Raw genomic sequence first — 17,426 nt, forward strand, 5'->3', positions numbered from 1 at the left:
ACTATTCAGCAGTTTTCACACACCCTCGCCAGGAATGCCACGCCCGTGGGGATGGTGTAACACATGGGAGTGAACAGTATGCGCTCCTTTATGAAGAGATAATTTCCCTACACTCACAAAAGCAGACACCGAGGGCTGTGCCGTATCATAGCATCCACAAAAATGGGAAACGCTACAAAACTGTAACATGACTATATCATGTGAGTTTTCTCAACATTGCAGACTAATGGTGGGACCAAATATTGATACAGTATATCACTGGGGCACCCCGGCGGCCTGTTTGTGACCCCCGAACTGTTACCCTTTCCAAGATCTGATGAGATGAGGCGTTCTCAGAGTAGCCGTCCGGTCGTTTGCCATGCTTCACTTCGCACAGCGCAGTGAGCTGTCAGCCATCTCATTCATTGTGTATGTGAGGTTGGCGGCTAGGTGGGCGACTGGCACAGCTGAGTTGAAAACGCTTTTGCTTCACTATGTTTTGGTTGTGTTGGCATGTGTAGATTAGGACTTGTTTCCATGGCAATGATACAGATACAGCCTGTAAAAGTGTCCCCAAAAGTCATTCATTGTTAAGAATATGTATGATTCCTTTGGTATTGCTTGCTTTTAGGGTTATTTGTTTTTTTCCCCCAATACCAGCTGTCCACTTCACGTGGCCAGTGCATGGGCAGTGAGGTCACGGTTGCTGGAAGTAGAATGTGCAACTCAATCAGTAGCATGTGTAGCGAGCGGATTGTAGGTTGCGTTTGGCTGTGTGCGTCAATGACAAATTGGGTAGTGACACACAAGTATACTTCAAGTGCCTTGTTAGCATTACCCATTACTTGATGCCCCAGAATGCCTTATTAGTAGGGGTGTAATGGTACGCTAAATTACATTTCAGTTCGGTTCAGTTTTTTGGAAACTTCGGTTCGGTATGTTTTTGGTCCAAAAAAAACTGTCCTTTTTTTTTTTTTTCGAAAAAATAAATAAATAAAAGCGAACCATTCGGGTGATAGTCTAAGAAATTACACCTGAATAAAAAATACACTAACAATAAAGGTCTCTTAATTTTGTAAATTATTAAGACACTGAAATCTTTAAACACTCAGCAGCAACAGCCTATGACACATCTAGGTATTCAAGTTGAAGCCAAGTTGTCATTACAATACATATATACACTTTTTGTGATGAAAAAAATACATACAATAACAGTTACAATTATTGCTAACTATATTAAAACTATTTTTATAATTAAAAAAATACAGTAACTTTAAAAAGTCTTTAGGAAATTGTATACACTTTTTAGGCATTGAAATTTTTGAATGTTCAACAACATATTGTAACGAATTGGGTTATCTGTGTTGTGGTCGGATTGGTGTGTTGCTGAGTTGTGATGTTTCTGAGGTTCATGAATGCATCGTACGGCAAGCGAGTGGAGCAGCGGAGAAATGTCGGCACGCAACTTTCGGACATAACCACGTAGCTTTCCCCATCGGCGATTTTAACAGGACAGCCAAAATGTTCTCAAACAGGAGACCGCAATGTACGGGGGGGACCTTCGAGCTCTGGCTCTTCTCTGGCTCTCACTGTTGTGCTGCCACTCTCCTCTCCCGCATGCAACAGTCAATAGCGCCCGTGCGTAAGCTCGCGCTAATAAGTGGACCGAACCGAACATGCCATACCGAAACGTATTAATACGTACGTATTACATCCCTAGTTATTAGTGTATTTACGTCATGTTTATGAGTAAAAGTTATTGCATATCAGCCGCTAAATTGGCTACTTGCGCTACCGGAAGTGGTACACCTCATCTTTCAGATTAAGATCATAATACAGCAAGGGCCATGACATCATTTATAAGTGGGCTTATTTGACTATTATTGCATTTGTGTTCAATTACCAATCTGTATTTGGTTATCCCTTTTCTCTTCGAAAACCGCACGAACACACGCACTCAAAGTGTGAAGCCCAAATACATGTTTCCTTTTTTCTTGTGGTTCTTTTTCTTAACGCTCTTCTTATATCTGTTTTGTGTTCAAGACCTACGTCATGCTATGTTATCTTCAGTTGTTTGGTTTTATTAATATCAAAATGGAAATTACATTTAATTTAGTTCGTGTTGTTGTTTTGGATGAATAATATATTTTGTTTTGAACCTTTCAGTATTATCATTATTATATCATTATCATTTTACCATTATTCAGTATTATTGCGGCCTGACTGACTTCAATAAATTGACCTTTTGAGTCATTAAAAAAACAAAAACTTGTGTCCCTATAAGATTTGTATTTGACTACCGCTGGTATATCGTATTAACTGTCACAGTACTGTATTTATACATCAACATCGGAGCTACTATCGCTAGTTGTGCGCTTAATGACAAGATTTACTCACTGTTCAGGTCATGGATTTTAACACTCCGGAATTTCCCGGGAGGAGAAAATTCAGCATAACTAGTGATGTGATCAACTAAGGTGGCATACGTACGGATAAAAGGGCTGAATTTGAACATTTTACCTCCTGTTTGATGAAAATCGGCAAAGGCCCCATTGTGGGGTGTCTCAAAAACATTGTGAGTGCTTATCCTGAGCGTTTAGGTGTGGATGTGTTTTTCAGTGTTTGGTAACTAACGAAAAGCTGAACAATGTGTTTATTTATTAAGTGGTTTATTCAGATACCAACCCTTCCAATAATGGAAGTAGTCTGTTTTATACTTATTTTGTCGCTGAGATAGTCACCACCATTATTCTTTTTATTTAGACAGAAGAACTACAGTGAAGTAAAGCAGGTGGGTTTTTTTTCAATTGTAAGTAAAGATTTTTTTTTGTTTTGCAATTTACCCTGTGATTTCCCCAAATTTTAAAGATGTCTTGTCAAAGTGGCACACTTTAAATACCGATCGAGATGAGATGAAGGTATTTTACTGCGCTTAGTGTTTGATGTGTTTAAGATGATAAACACAGCACCCCACACACCCAACGACATCTTCACTGATTATCATGCGTCTCCTCCACTTTACCAGATTTCTGTCATAGTACCAAAATTGACCTCTAAGAGGCAGCGAGGAGCCATCGTGCATGAGATTATGGAAGAAGAAAAAAGAGCAGTAATAGAAACAGAGAAAATGCTAGGCTGACTGTTACCTAATCAGGTAACTGCATACACGTCCTTGTCGTTTTAGTTGTGGTGAATGGCTTGGGAACATGTTTTAGAAACACAATCAAGTTGCTCCTCTGTTTGTGTATGGAAACAGCACAAGCTTCAGGTCGCTTCCTAATTGAATATCGTGTTCCGTTCCATATCAAAAATCAAGCAGTTCGTTGCTTGACCGAACTGTCGTTGATCACACTCGTAAGGATTTGCAATCATAACTATTGAATATTGATTGTCAGGAACGACCATTTTGCAAGCAGATCATGGAGAGCGTGTGTTTTTAACACACCATCCAACAGTCTCATTAGTCAGGATAATCTTCAATAGACAGTGGACAAACTGACCTATGCTGACTTTGGGCTTTCACTTGTATGTATCACTTTTCTACCTTTGAGGTTCGGACGGTGCTTTTAACACTGTCTGCTTATTCACCTACTGATTGACGTAGCATCAGGAGAAACTGGGGGTTCAGTATCTTACTGACTTTTATTAGTAAGGTGCTCAAAATTGACATGATTATCAGTATGTGTGCACCACACTTTAGTTACAAATGAGGTGGCGTGCTTATTAGCATTTTGTGTTAAAATCGTTCCCCTCTATATTGTCATGAAGATTTACCAGAAAAAAAAATCGGAATCGAGTTTTGATGCCTTTCGCTTGATTCCAATCGTGTTATTCAGGAACCTATTTCTATTGCATTTAGATGTGTGAGGGTCTTGTTTTTACACTAAAGCTGGCCATTTCGATGGCAATTATACGGCCACTTTAGCCCCGCCGATTAGCATTCGGATTCTTAGTTAGGGCTCGGTGCTAATACGCCTCTTCGACGCTGCTCTTTTTTATTGCTCTCACAGGCAAACACACACACTGAGGCGGCCGCGGCGTAATGGGCAGTGAGTTAGTGCTGCAGGGTTGCTGCGTGTCAGCTCGCTTTATCACGAGCATCCTCACGCTGGGGACAAACGGCTGTACATAAACCTGAACAGGCACTTTGTTCTGTGTGGCGTCGAGCCTGGTGGGAGCTGCACGGCGTAGCGCTGCTTTTAAATTCACACCAATAAAATGTTATGAAATGTGTTGGGAGACGGGGCAGGTGCACGTTAAAACGGGTGCGGGAACCTTTTTCCTATAGGGGCTATTTCAGTTTTCATAAAGTCGAGGGCCATACAAAATTTATGAAAAAAAAAAAAAGATTTATATATTATGAGTATTTGTAGGTTAAATGTTTGTTGGACTTTTTCAACATTCCTCTGTGGTTTTACTACCTTCACGCATGCGAATACAACGGCTTTTTCTTTTCCTCTTTTCTTTAAACTAACTCACAAACTCACCAAATTTTGCATACAACCGTCTCCCATTGAAAATGTATTCTTGTTTTTTTAAACGCGATGGAACCCCCCCAGGATTGACTAGCTAGTCAAATGGAAAGCAGCAAAAAAAAAAAGGTCCCCAAGACTAGTTTTACAGGATAAAAAGCACTTACGTTTGTAATATTACAGTAAACAATTTTCACTATTCTGAATGAATAAAGGTGTTGTATTACAGAGAGGTTCTAATTTTCTGAAAATCATAGGTTATTGAAATTATGAAAAAAAACTGTCATGTTATGAAAACACTATTAGCAGAAAGAAGTTGTAATTTTCAAGAGTATTCAGCGTAGTACGATAACGTTTTAATAATAAAAATGAAAAAAGTACAATTAATGAGAAAAAGGTGTTAGTAGAAACAAGTTGTCTAATATGAAAAAAGTTATAATATGATGAAATTGTAATTTCCGGTTTGAAGAATAATGTACTATTACTAGTATTAATGTGTAGCTGCATTAAGATAATGACGGTAGATATAGTTGGATGTTTTGTTTTGAATCCACCATTTTTAGGGGTTATTCAGCCATTTTCAAGGGTTGTACTTGAACAAACTCCTCCGAGGGAATCTATCCAATCTTTACCAAATATGAGGCGGGTATACTTGCATACTGTATGTCGTATATAGGGTGGGTGGCTCAGTTTACGAAAGAGTTCTGTTCTGACAGTGGCGATGTAAACCAAATTTACACATCTGAAGTGTGAACATGCTGTAGTCTATCACAAACCTTCACTAACGCAGTTGTCAAGCCACGGTTACAGTAAATATTTTTATGAAAATCACTTCCTGGGCATGACTATAAAGTAAGTACGATGCTAATGACGTATTCTTACGCTGCTGCTCAAACTTGATCACTGCACGCAGTTTGTAACCTCAAATCGTTGCATTGTTGAGAGCATCATAAGCTGAAGACCTGCAGTATATGTCGGCCAGTTGTTTATGGCCCACGGGCCATAGGTTGCCCACCCCTGAATGAAAGCACAGATCCGGTCGCGTTCCGGTTGCGTAAAATGCATTTCGCTTGTCCCAGAGACGGTGATTTATTGCGAAAGATGACAGAGACAGCCGGCCGGCCTACTTTCTTAGTCACCACACGCTGCTCCCGCTTCGTTTTTGTACGCGAGGTTGTGTTGTGTGAAAGCGAGTAAGCTGAGCACGCAGCTCCGGGAATTCATCATTGTGACGAGCGGCCTTGCCTGTCCTGTCAAGAAAAACACACACGCGCACGCACACAAGGACACACACCAAAAAAAACAAAAAAAAAAGCAAGGCTGGAAACCGAAGTACAACAAAAGACGCGAGCGCTTTGTTTCACGTTCTCCCTTTTGTGTCAGCCTCTTTACATTTACCATGTTAGAATCCCACCATAGTCTCTGTGCAAGCCCCCTGTCCCCCACCACCCTCCCCGTGCACCCACGCCGCCGTTATCTCGCTCCGCTTTTTCATAGTTCATCATTATCTCTCTCTGAGCTCCCCCCTCTCATATATCACCATAAGCCACAGGTTTCCCTCATATTACTGCAGAATGGGCTTCCATTCATCAAAAAATGTCACATATACATATGAGTGTGTGTGTGTGTGTGTGTGCGTGGTTGGGAACTGTGTTGCATTTCTGACCTTGTTGCTTTTTTTTTTTTCCCCCTTCTGCAGACTGGAGTGCCTTAGCCTGGGTTTGCCTCATCACGCTCAACCTGTACGTTAACCTGGTCAGGGAGATGAGCACGAACACATATGAAACGTGAGTAAGGGTCACATTGTCTGCTCTTCACAAACATTATTCCTCTGCGCCTTCGCGTCAACTTGCCCCACTTTTTTTCAGGGAGAATTTTGTTTTGTTCATTGTTTGTTAGATGGAGAGCAGGAATACGCCAAACCGACGCGTGACCGATTTCCACGAGCCCTCAAAAAAAATGCATGTTGGAGAATTTATCTTCTCTTTTTGCAGTTTGAGTTGGAGGGAATCATTTCCCCCGCTTCGGAATGCTAATGGTAGAGTCCCGTCCACCTAATCCGAAAGCCTTACATCACCTCTAAGCTGCTTTCACACTGGCTTCCCTGTAAATTGGCGAAACGGTAGAGCCGGGATTTAGTCTCCTTTCCCTTTCAGACTGAACTGACCCGTGTCAACATAGAATACAGGAGGTGCATATGAATTTTCTGTCGAAACAGGTCTGTTAATAAAAATTTAAGTGCGCATGACTTTTTGAACTACTTTTATGTCTGAAGACAGCAAATTTGCGGGTAGACTTCAACCAGTGTGCAAGCGTCGAGTAACCTGCGAACAAGTATGGGCACTAAAAAACGAACAAAATATAGGTATTAATCCACGACTTTTCAACTTTATTTAATTAATTATCCATTGCTTAAACCATGGCAACGTGGCGGACCGGACTCAAGTTTAGCACGTCTGCCTCACAGTGGAGATGTCCTGTGTTTGAATCTTGACTTTGGCTTTCCTCTCTGAAGTTTGCATGTTCCCATGCTTGTGTTGGTTTTCTGTGGTTACTCGGGCTTCCTCACGCATTCTACACACATGCATGTTAAGATCATCAAAGACCCTATTGTCCATGGGTGTGGATATGAGTGTGAGTGGTTGTTTTTCTATATGTGCCCTGTGATTGACTGTTGACTAGTCCAAAGATCACCCCGCCTCCCACCCAAATGTCAGCTGTTAAAGGCACTAGCTCACACATGACCACAAAGAGGACTTTTTTGTGGCTTTCAAATAAAAGCCATTCATCGTCGTAAATCAAAGCACATGCTGCTATGTACAGAAACGGTACTTTGTCACAATCTGGTCGGCCAAACAAACACAAATATGGAGCGCCACCAGCTTGAATTTTTGGTAGATGATTTTTCTCTATTCGATGTTTCGTTAAGCCCGTATTTTACTGAGCGGTAAGGGTTTTTGCAAGTGTGTGCGGATGTAGCGAAGGTTTTTTTTGTTGTTTTCTTTTTGTTTGTTTGGTATATATTAGGGCTGCACGATATTGGGAAAAAATGACATTGCGACTTTTGGGGGGGGTTGCGATATATATTGCGATATTAGAAATAGAAGAATTTTCAGCAAATGACTTGAATAGATTTGTTTGGGAATAATTTGGTTAACTCGCCATGACATCATTGTATTCATATAATATCGTTTAATCCAGACTAAGGATTGCTGTAAAAAAAAAAAAAAAAGGGATCACGGAGGCCATGTCTCTGTAACATAATAGATTATTTAACATTGTATTTCACACTTCAATGTAAACAGCAGCAAAATATTAAACATATTTTAAACCAAAAAATAAAAAGAGCAGGTGCACTAGACCCTTGAGTCATTTAAAAAAATAGAACAAAATAAAAAACCTCTAAAGCAGCAGCAGTTATAAACACCTTTAAACTAAACTATAAAATATTAAGAAATTAAAAAGCACATGTACTAATGCCTGAGTTGTTTACAAAAATATAACATTAAGATAAAAAAAACAAAATAAACTTTGTGAAACTGCAGCAAAGTTGTAAACAAATTACAACAAAAATATTCAAACTTAAAGAGCAGGTGCATTAGTCCCCTGAGTTGTTCACAAAAATATAACAATAACTAAAACGGTCTGTAAAATATATTGCATCCGTGATTTTTCGGTGCTGTTTTGACTTCTTATCATAAGGAGTTATGCTGGCGAAGGCGTCTGTAATTGTTTTTTGAGTAGATGAAGTTTCACCTCGGGTCCCACTTCTTAGTTTGAACTGGTCATACAGGGGCTTGTGACGGCGATTGCAGCAACAACGGTGAGACACTGTTGGCAAAGAATGCTTTCATATTTCGGATGTTGCCTTTCTTTTGGGGAATAAATCCACTGCCGCTTCTGCCGTCGTCTCCTCCTCCATGTCGCCTGTTAGTTATTTCAGAGCAGACAGCAGTGGTTTGTGAGAGTGGAGGGGGAGGGGCCGGTGACTGATTGGCAGGAGGGAGGGGGTGAGCGAGACAGGCTGTGTAAGAGCACGGAGTAGCTTGCTGCTTTTATGAAGCAAAACAAAAGTTTGCGTGTTCTAAGAAAAAAAGGAAGTTAAAACATCGCACGTCCTACGAGGTGACTATCGCACATGCGCACATCGCAATCGCAATGTTCAAAGTCCGCGCTGCTGTGGAGCAATCAAGGTAGCTTAGCGCCTAGCACTGCCAAGCAGCCGCGAAAGACATGATTTTTGGGAGTATGGGTGACAGTGGAAACGTGATGTGGACGCAATGCTTATTTTTATCTTTTTACGCCAGCGCCAAAGTGGCAAAGTGGATTAGTGTGACCGGTCCATAGTAGCATGGCACTGATTGGTGAGCGAGGTGGATAACAGCCCTTTGGAAAAAGACGCAGGTTTGATTATCTTGAAATCGCGTTGTCTGACATCGCGATTTCGGTCCCAAAATGATATATATATATTTATAATTTCACATATACAGTTCGACCTTGGAGGAGGTCTACTCTCCACGGTGCTTTTTTTTTTTTTTTTTTTTTTTTCCCCTCCCTGTTCAGGCCGGAATCGCCGCGTTGCTTTTTTTCCGCCTCACAGCTCCGTACAGAGACGCGAAGTGGGGCTGCCGATGTAAGAACGGCACCGGCACTGATGTCTGTGTAATTGGGACAGCCTTGAACGGCGTAGCAGCTCATTAAAAACGCTGATGCGAAGGCGCTATTCAAATTCACCCGCTGGGGCGCCATATTGCTGGCGTTGATAAGTTCCGCATAAACAAGCGAGGCGGAATAGCGGCCGGACTCGTTTTTCGCCGTGAAAGAAGAGACTTATGTGTCTTATTTTGTGATGGCCGCTTCCCCAGGAGTGCGCGTGTGCTCGCGCACGTGTGCGCGTTCGGCCTGCCAGAGCATGTGTTTCCCCGCAGCGCCCTGACAGCCATCTCCCGTCCGCCCCCCCCCCCCCCCATCCCCCATCCCTCCCTCCTTTTCCGTTCCAGCCAGCCGCCACTCTAATTGAAAAGGGAGTGAGTGTCAGCCGCTAAGTGCGAGCTTGTGTGGCTACGTGTGTGTGTGCGCACACATCTTCACGCTTTGTGGCTCGGCGTCCCTGTCGCTCAAACTCCCCTGAGCGCTTTCCGCGGAGCAAGTGTGAATTTATTTGCGCGCGCGCGTGTGTGTAGGACGTTTTAAAAAATGAATGCGCACCGTGGGTGGAAGAACAAGCAGCTTTAACAAATTAGCAGCCACTCTGTTCGCCCAGCCAAGTCGATTGTTCCTGCTCCTATTCTGTAGATGTGCTTAGGTGTGCACACTTGTCCTACACTCCTGTGTTTGTGTGTGTGTGAGGGGGGGGTAGTGGGTGTTGGGTTGGGCCCGCCAGCCCTCCCCTTGGGAGTTCCCCTGCATTGATTAGTAATAAGCCGGAGGATATAATGGCGGTATAACTCAGAAAGAGACGGGTTTATGAGCGCAGGGATGATGCCTGCTTGGGGGTCTAGAACGGGCTCACTACCGATCCTTATCAAGAGCCCCTTTCACACTGCCTGTAATTGCTGGCATTTTCGCACTTCTTTCCCACATTTTGGTTTAGTATAAGCAAGCGGTTGTATAATTGCATTGATATCCTGTTTTGCTTGATCCTATAGAAAAAAAAAATTATATTAAGGCTGTGATGCGCTAATTCTGTGAACGTGGATTTTGCCTGATTATATGCACAACAATTCAGCTTTTTCCCCGATTTGGCTTTTCTGTGCAAACGTCACCGACACGGAATGTTTGGGGGACAATGTTGACTTGACAACTTTCCATCTCCTGAGGCAGTGTCAACGCCGCTCCGCAATGCCTGTAGGACATGTGATGTTTCACGTGAACTTTCACTTCTCCTGCCCTGTTGTGTTGAAAGCAGTCGTCGCTCTACGAAAGTATTTTATGTCACGCTAGGCGGGGGCGCAGTTGTGATTTTCGCAGGGTGTTAAAATGTGCTAATTTTGCTGGGTCTCTTTCGGAAAGGGGCTACTGCCCATAAATTCTGAAATGTTTCCACCTTTTTCCATGTCATTCATCTTTATAAACAGCACAGAGACAGAATGGAACTACCGCATCTACCTGGCAATTTTCTGCTTTTGAAGATAATAACAGAGCCATAAAACAGTTCAAAACGGTTGTTCTGCAATGCCAGTATCGGGAAGCAAAGTTTAACACTTGATATTCACTTCTCCCGTTGTTGTGTCGCAAGCAGTTTTCACTGTCTGTCACACCAGACGCTGGCACTGATGGCAACTAATTACCTGATAGCACCTGATGTGAAAGTTCACACAGTCACTTGGTTTTGTATAAAAGGCACAGGCGGATAAATGCCAGAGCTTCTATTAAGGCTGTGATGCGCTAATTGTGATGGGTCTCGCTGTGAAGGAGGCTTCTGCTTGTAAATGCCAAAACCCTAACTCATTGACATGAAATGGGGGGACAAAGTTGACCTGGCAATTTCCTCCTTCTGACGCAGCGTCATACCCGAAAGCAGAGGCACCCTTTAACGTATTTTGTGTCATTCTTGCCTCGTGCAGCAGTATCCCACTTCGCTGTGTTCTGCATGAAAGGTACCAGCAGATACTGTCAATGCCAGATCTGTAACGCAATTGCTTTGCTGGATCTTTTAGTCAGGCTTCAGCACAGAATTTTCCACCTTTTGACTTTGCATCTCCTGCCCTGTTTTGTTGAAAGCAATTGTCACTGTGTGTCACCCCACACAGTGGCACTTAGGTCATCTAATTATCTGATTGTGGGGTGCCGTGCCACTGTTTGAAAGCTTGTACCGTTGCGGCAGTTAACCCGCTTCACAGGGTATAAAAAGCACAGCCAGATCAATGCCAGAGTTGAAGCTGTGATGTGCTAATTTTGTTGTGTGAAAGAGACTTACTGCCTGTAAAAAACAGAAAATTTGCTGCTCTGTCTAAATGGCACTGACGTAAATGGGGGGGGGGGGGGACAAAGTCAATAATGCAATTTTCTGTTTCTGCAAAAGAAGCGTGACACGACTAAATGTATGGCCTGGTACACATGTAAGGATTATTCAGATCTTGAAAGATTTTTTTTGTCTGTGAAGACCCCGCACGTACAGATAGAAAATCGGTTCTGCTCGTATTGTGCGTGGTGTGCTTCAATAATCTCAGCACAGAGCACCACACACTTTAAGATTCTGTCTCACCGTCGATCTTGAAACGAAGTCCTCAGAGGCAGAAATGTTCTGAGCGGTTACGAAGAGGATCAGAATTAGGAGAGTTGAAAAATGGTGGAACCGTAAAGAAAGGACCTGCTTTGGAAAGTACTTTTTGCCGGCTTTGGAACCCATTTTTCTAAATGTTTAGAAAAAAAAGAGAGAGATTAGGTCAGATATACTTTTTTTTTAAATTTACCACCACTTCCTTGTTCATCTGTCAGGGCGCTTCTTTGATTGGCTACATGCCATTCACGTCACGGTCCATGGAATCAGATGCCCTGAGAGTAGTCGTCTTTTCCCACACACGTGAAGATTTCAGCACAACCGGGCTAGAGAAGTGAGTCTAGGTTGTTAAACTTGGGTGTTTGTGTCAGCAACATAGGGGGAAAAAAATGTATGGCTTTAATAAACAATGTGAATGTGACAATGTGTAATGCCTCTGTTCCTACCTCCAAAGGTAAGGTCTAATTCGCAAGTTGACATTTGAAAAAGAGAAAATGTCCAGATTTAGTCAGGTGCGTTCGGGGCTAATGGTTGGGCATTAAACTTCACACCTCTCATACACAAGCAGCATCAAGAATTCTTCTTCCGCAAATGAAAGACGAGAAGTGCTGACAACGCTGCAAATTCTTAATAGACATCTTGTATTGATGGTTGCGAGAGTGCAAATGAAGTTGAAGTTTTGTTCATGCTTTTGACACTAGGCTGTTGTAGAGCTTCTGGTCACCCTTTTTTTTTTTTTTTTTTAAATGGTATGAAAGGGTATCACACAGCCGGAGTATTCCTGGCTTTGATAGACAGATATATTGAAAGGTGTAAAAGAGACCAGTGACAGAGTGTTAAACTTCACACCGTTACACGCAGGCAGTGTCCTGCCCCTGTTACGGATCCGACACTACCTCAGAAGCCAGCAAATTTGCAGCTTGAATTTTCTGGCCTTAAAAGACACTCTGAAAATAGGCTAGAGTCAGGGTGCTAAACCTCACCCCCCTTACGCAAAGGCAAGGCGAGCTTACCTTTCATGTACAAGACAATTCAAAGTACTTTTCATATAACATTAAAAGCATTACAGAAAGAGAACCAGAATATTAAGACATTACAGAAATTACGATAAAATCATCTCAAATAATTAGATTAAAATGATTAAAACCAAGTATCAGTCTAGATAAATTAAAAGAAAGAACTGACAGTTTAAGCAGCAAGCCTGTTCCACAGGTGAGGAGCATAGTAACTAGATGCTGCTTCACTTTGTTTGGTTCTGGTTCTGGGAACACACAAGAGGCCTGTCACAGACAACCTGAGGGATCTGGATGCTTCGTAGGGTACTAGTATATCTTGCATTTATTTTGTTCCAAGACCGTTTCGAGATTTATAGACTAGCAGCTAGATTTTGAAATCTATTCTTAGGCTAGGTTCACACCGCAGGTCTTAATGCACAATTCGGATTTTTTTTTTTAAATCCGATTTTTTTGTGTAAGCGTTGATATTACATTATAAATGTGACCTCGGTATTGTCTGCTCTATGAACGCATGCGTCACCAAAGTGACCCGCATGTGCAGAAAAAGAGACGACGTCACTCCCGACGTTGTGTTTGCGGACGTAAATGTGGTCCAGCGTGTCAGGGTATTTATACAGTCAAGCGATTAGGTAGGAGGCAGAAATAAATTCAGTATTTGGGGAAAATCACGAGGCGACGCTTTAATATCTCATTTCATGGAGACATCACTAACGATGACGTCGCGTCATAGCCGTGCGTAAAAAATGAATCGATCTGAGCCGTGGTTTACTACGATCGCCGTAAATGTCCACTTTATGCTTCATGTTTCAAGTGGGATTAAATTAAAGTAAAATTTAAAGTCAATAGTGTTACTCAAAACAACTTTGCAGATTTGATCCCCTTCTGCCAGCACTTTCCCTCTGCCGCCGCGGAGCACATTTTGGGCTCCGGATGACGTCAATATCGGATATATGTGACCTGGCCGTTCAGACCGCCGTCGCGTCGGAAAAGATCGGATACGTATCCGATCTAGGTCCACATATGAAAGCGACCCAGGTCAGATTTGAAAAAATCGGAATTGAGCCGTTCAGACTGTCATGAAAAAAATGAGATACAGGTTGCAAATGAGCAAAAAAATCCGACCTGGGTTGCGTTTACCTGCGGTGTGAACCTAGCCTTTGACTCACTGGAGGCCAGTGTTGTGATTTGAGGACAGGTGAGATGGCCCAGTTTCCTGGTGTTTGTAAGGACTCCGGCAGCAGCATTTTTGATCAACTGCAGCTTGCAGATTCATTTTTTTTTTTTTTTTTACTAAGACCTGTAAAGACACCATTTCGGTAGTCTAGCCTATTGAAAATGAAAGCATGAACAAGTTCAAGCGAACAAGGACAAGCAAAGGCAATGTCGTGCCTCTGTTGCACCTCTGATACTACCTTGCAGTGATGGCAAATTTGTGGGTCATGTAAGCGACGCAGGAAAAGGCTGAAAATTCCTGGCTTTATTAGACTGAAATGGACTATAGTCAGGGTGTTAGTCTTCACACCTCGTACACACAGGCATCATGCCACCTCTGTTACATCTCTGATACTACCTCAGAAGGTGGCAATTTTTGCAGGTTGGCTCCAACCTCTCATTAAGGTGAACTATCTCAGCCGTTAATAGACAGCCTAAAAGTGACTCGCGTAAGACTGTTAGAACTTCACTCCCCTTATACATAGGCAGTATTACACCGCTGATGCCACCTCCGAATGCAGAAAATGTACAGGTCGACTCCAACCCCCAATCCGTGTTAACAACACTGGAAAAAGCTGGAAAATTCCCGCCTTTACTAGGCAGGCTTAAACGGGCTAGTGCCAGGGTGATACTACCTCTGAAAACTGGTAAATTTGCATGCCCACTCTGACCACACATTCCGCATGCTATTCATACAGAACACAACAGGAAATTTTTGGAAAGTTCACGGCTTTTTCAGCGAGTGTAAAATGGGCTAAGGATGAAAGTGAGAGGCGGGGGAGGATGCGTCTTTGTTTTTGTGCTTGCTGTGAAGAAGAATGGGGGAAAAAAATAAGAACGGCGCTCCACTAATCGGCTCGTGTGTTATCAGCAAGCGTTGAGGGGCTTTTCGTGAATTGACTGCACATACGTAAGCTGTGTGTGTTTAGTCGGGCAGGGATGTGCCTTTGCATGCATGCACAATTACCCTTCAGCCCCCAAACCCAAACTCTCCCTCTTCTCCCTCCCTTCTTTCTCCCTCCCGCGCACGCACGCACGCACGCACGCACACACGCGTACACACTGATGGCTCATTGTGATGGTTTATGAATGAACAAATTGCCAGAGGAGAGGGGGAGCTGAGGCGGGATGAGCCAAGACTGATTGAAGTGCATGCAAGAAAGCGAGGTGGTGGGGTCGGGGAAGAGAGAGCGAGAGAGAGAGAGAGAGAGAGAGAGAAAGAGAGAGAGAGAGAGGGAGAGAGAGAGAAAGAGGGAGAGAGAGAGCGAGAGAGAAAGAGCGAGAGGGAGAGAGCGAGAGGGAGAGAGAGACAGAGAAAGCGCAAGCGCCTGTATGCTAATGCGCGTTTGAAGGGCGGATTCAGGCTGAGGGCAGAGAGATGTCAGCAGGAGGAGGTGGAGGGTGCCGGTCGGGTGGGTGACGTGGAGGGAGGGGGGGGGGGGGTCAGGGGCCGAAGCTGGGGGGTTTCTAGGCAAGCCATGCACGTCTGTGTGTGTGTGGGTGTGGGTGTGTGCGTGCGTGTGCATGTGCACGTGCGACCGCTCGCGCAGGTGTGTGCGTAATACGGAACGCGTCGTGGCCCTGCTGTGCCTCATTAAGCCCATGTTGCGCCGCGCTCTGGACCTCGTCAGCTCCCTCTCGCTGTGCTGCGAGCGAGCGGCGCGTGTGTGCGCGCGCCGCAGCCGGTGTGTCTGCGAGCTCTCGACATTGATTTCCTGACAAGGCGCCCTCCCTCCCGTCTTCCTTCCCTCACCTCCCCTTCCTCCGGCTGGCGTCTCACCAGGGAACGGCAGCGCTGATTTCACCATTTGTATCGCTCCTCCTGCCAGCGAGCGCATTCTCACCGTACTTCGTCGTCCCTTTCCCGTTGGATTTAAAGTCTTTTGTCCACCGCCGACATCTTTTGTGCCCAAAGCATTGGTTTTACTTGGAACATTATTCAAATTATTCAGTAATTTCCCAATTTAGCCACTAGGTAGAGCAACTATGCTAATTGTGTTCAGTCATTTGCTTTTTCCTTTCCAATGTTCCTTGCTGCAGAGTTTTTATGGAACATATTCATGTTCATTTCGTGACCAAGCTCATAACACGATTTATTCGTGTCTCAAATCCATTTTTCCAGTTGAAATGAATTGAAATGCCATAAATCCGTTCCAGGCCCTAAAAAAAAAACACTTTTTTTAGTAACGTGTTTTTAATGAATAAAATAGCACTGCATTGTAATGTATAAATTTAAAATATAATTGAATCTAATAACAAAGAATGAAGTAATGGTTTCATGAGGTGTACTTAAAGAAACACTTGGGTGAGCTTAACATTGGCACTTTTATAAAAGGTTTGCAGATGAAAATGACATCAGTACTAAAATGCTCCCACCAAAAGTCTCTGTAGTGATTTAAGGGCTTTTTTTGTGATTAGATTTATGACAAATTGCCCCGCCCCTTTTTGGGGCTGGGCTTCTTATTTTTTCGGTCTCAGCGGTCGACGTTACGGGAGGGAGCCAAGCGTGGTAATATTGCTCGCTTTGTCAGTTCTGTTGTCTAAAACGGTGACCGATCGCCACCAAAATGCAGATGGACATTACTACTCTTGTCCACTTCAACCTGCGAAAGTATAAAAGTGTTCTGCACAATAGTTTGGATTTATTGACATAAAACATGATCCCATCATGATCACCTCCACAAAATCAAAAATACTGTGGCGATTAATCCTCCACTTTCACAAGCTGAAGCGGACAAGAGCATGAATGCGCACACGAACCCCGACTGGTTATATTTCGGACATTTAGCGCCGCTAAACTCGTGTCTCAGGAGGGAGAGAGACGGCGGCTTGCAACAGCAGCAGGCAGATTGGAGCTTTACGCCCCCCTATTCCCTCCCCGGCTCAAGGTAGGATAATAGGATGGCTAATAGCAACAACTAGCTTCAGGTCGTTAAAACAAAAGGTGTTAGCACAACAACATTAGCTCCTTACTCTGCGTCCAGCCTGCGTCAATCTTCAAGTCGCGGGGTTGCCTCCCAAGCAGTCGCGTGCGTTGTCAGACAGAGAGTGAGTTAAGCCCTCATCAAACAAGCCTCAATGTTCAGCGAACAAAAAGTTCCAGCGAGGCTGACTCCACAACTGAGTGTGGCCGCATTGGAACGTACCTTTTCGGCTGTTTACATTCCAAATTGGAGGGCGTGTTGTCAGTCGAAAAACTGTGGCCATTCCTCATCCAAATAAATGTGCACGTCTCATTTCCAAGTCAGTCTTTGTAAATATCCTGACTGGTGTTTAATGCCTCGCCCGTCTTAACCGTGATCAGCAAAGAAGCAGTGTGCGCTCGTCCCAGTCTAAATCTATGTAGCTCAGCTGACTTCCACATTTACTCACTCTCATATAAATCAGCCACGGAGAGGTTAATCCTTTTGATAAGTTGAAGTGGGCATAAGTAGAGTTGTCCACATAAATCTGGGTGCCAATTGATCGCCGTTTTTGGACGTTCTAAGCGATGGAAGTACAATGATTTCCAGTGGAGAGTTTGGG

The 17,426-nt window shown here is 43.5% G+C and overlaps 1 protein-coding gene across 2 annotated transcripts in view; it reads left to right on the plus strand.

Annotated features, from left to right (window-relative positions):
- LOC147136227 (cyclic AMP receptor 1) overlaps positions 1-17,426 on the plus strand; it is a 103,220-nt gene that overhangs the window by 13,434 nt on the left and 72,360 nt on the right. For both annotated transcript variants that reach the window (XM_086052243.1, XM_086052242.1), the window contains exon 6: positions 6,151-6,238. In XM_086052243.1, the coding sequence (XP_085908369.1) occupies positions 6,151-6,238 (88 nt within the window). The remainder of the gene's footprint in view (positions 1-6,150; positions 6,239-17,426) is intronic.

The sequence above is a fragment of the Filicampus tigris genome, chromosome 14, assembly GCF_054856515.1.
Source record: "Filicampus tigris isolate MCC_2025a chromosome 14, RoL_Ftig_1.0, whole genome shotgun sequence".
NCBI classification, from domain to species: Eukaryota; Metazoa; Chordata; class Actinopteri; order Syngnathiformes; family Syngnathidae; genus Filicampus; species Filicampus tigris.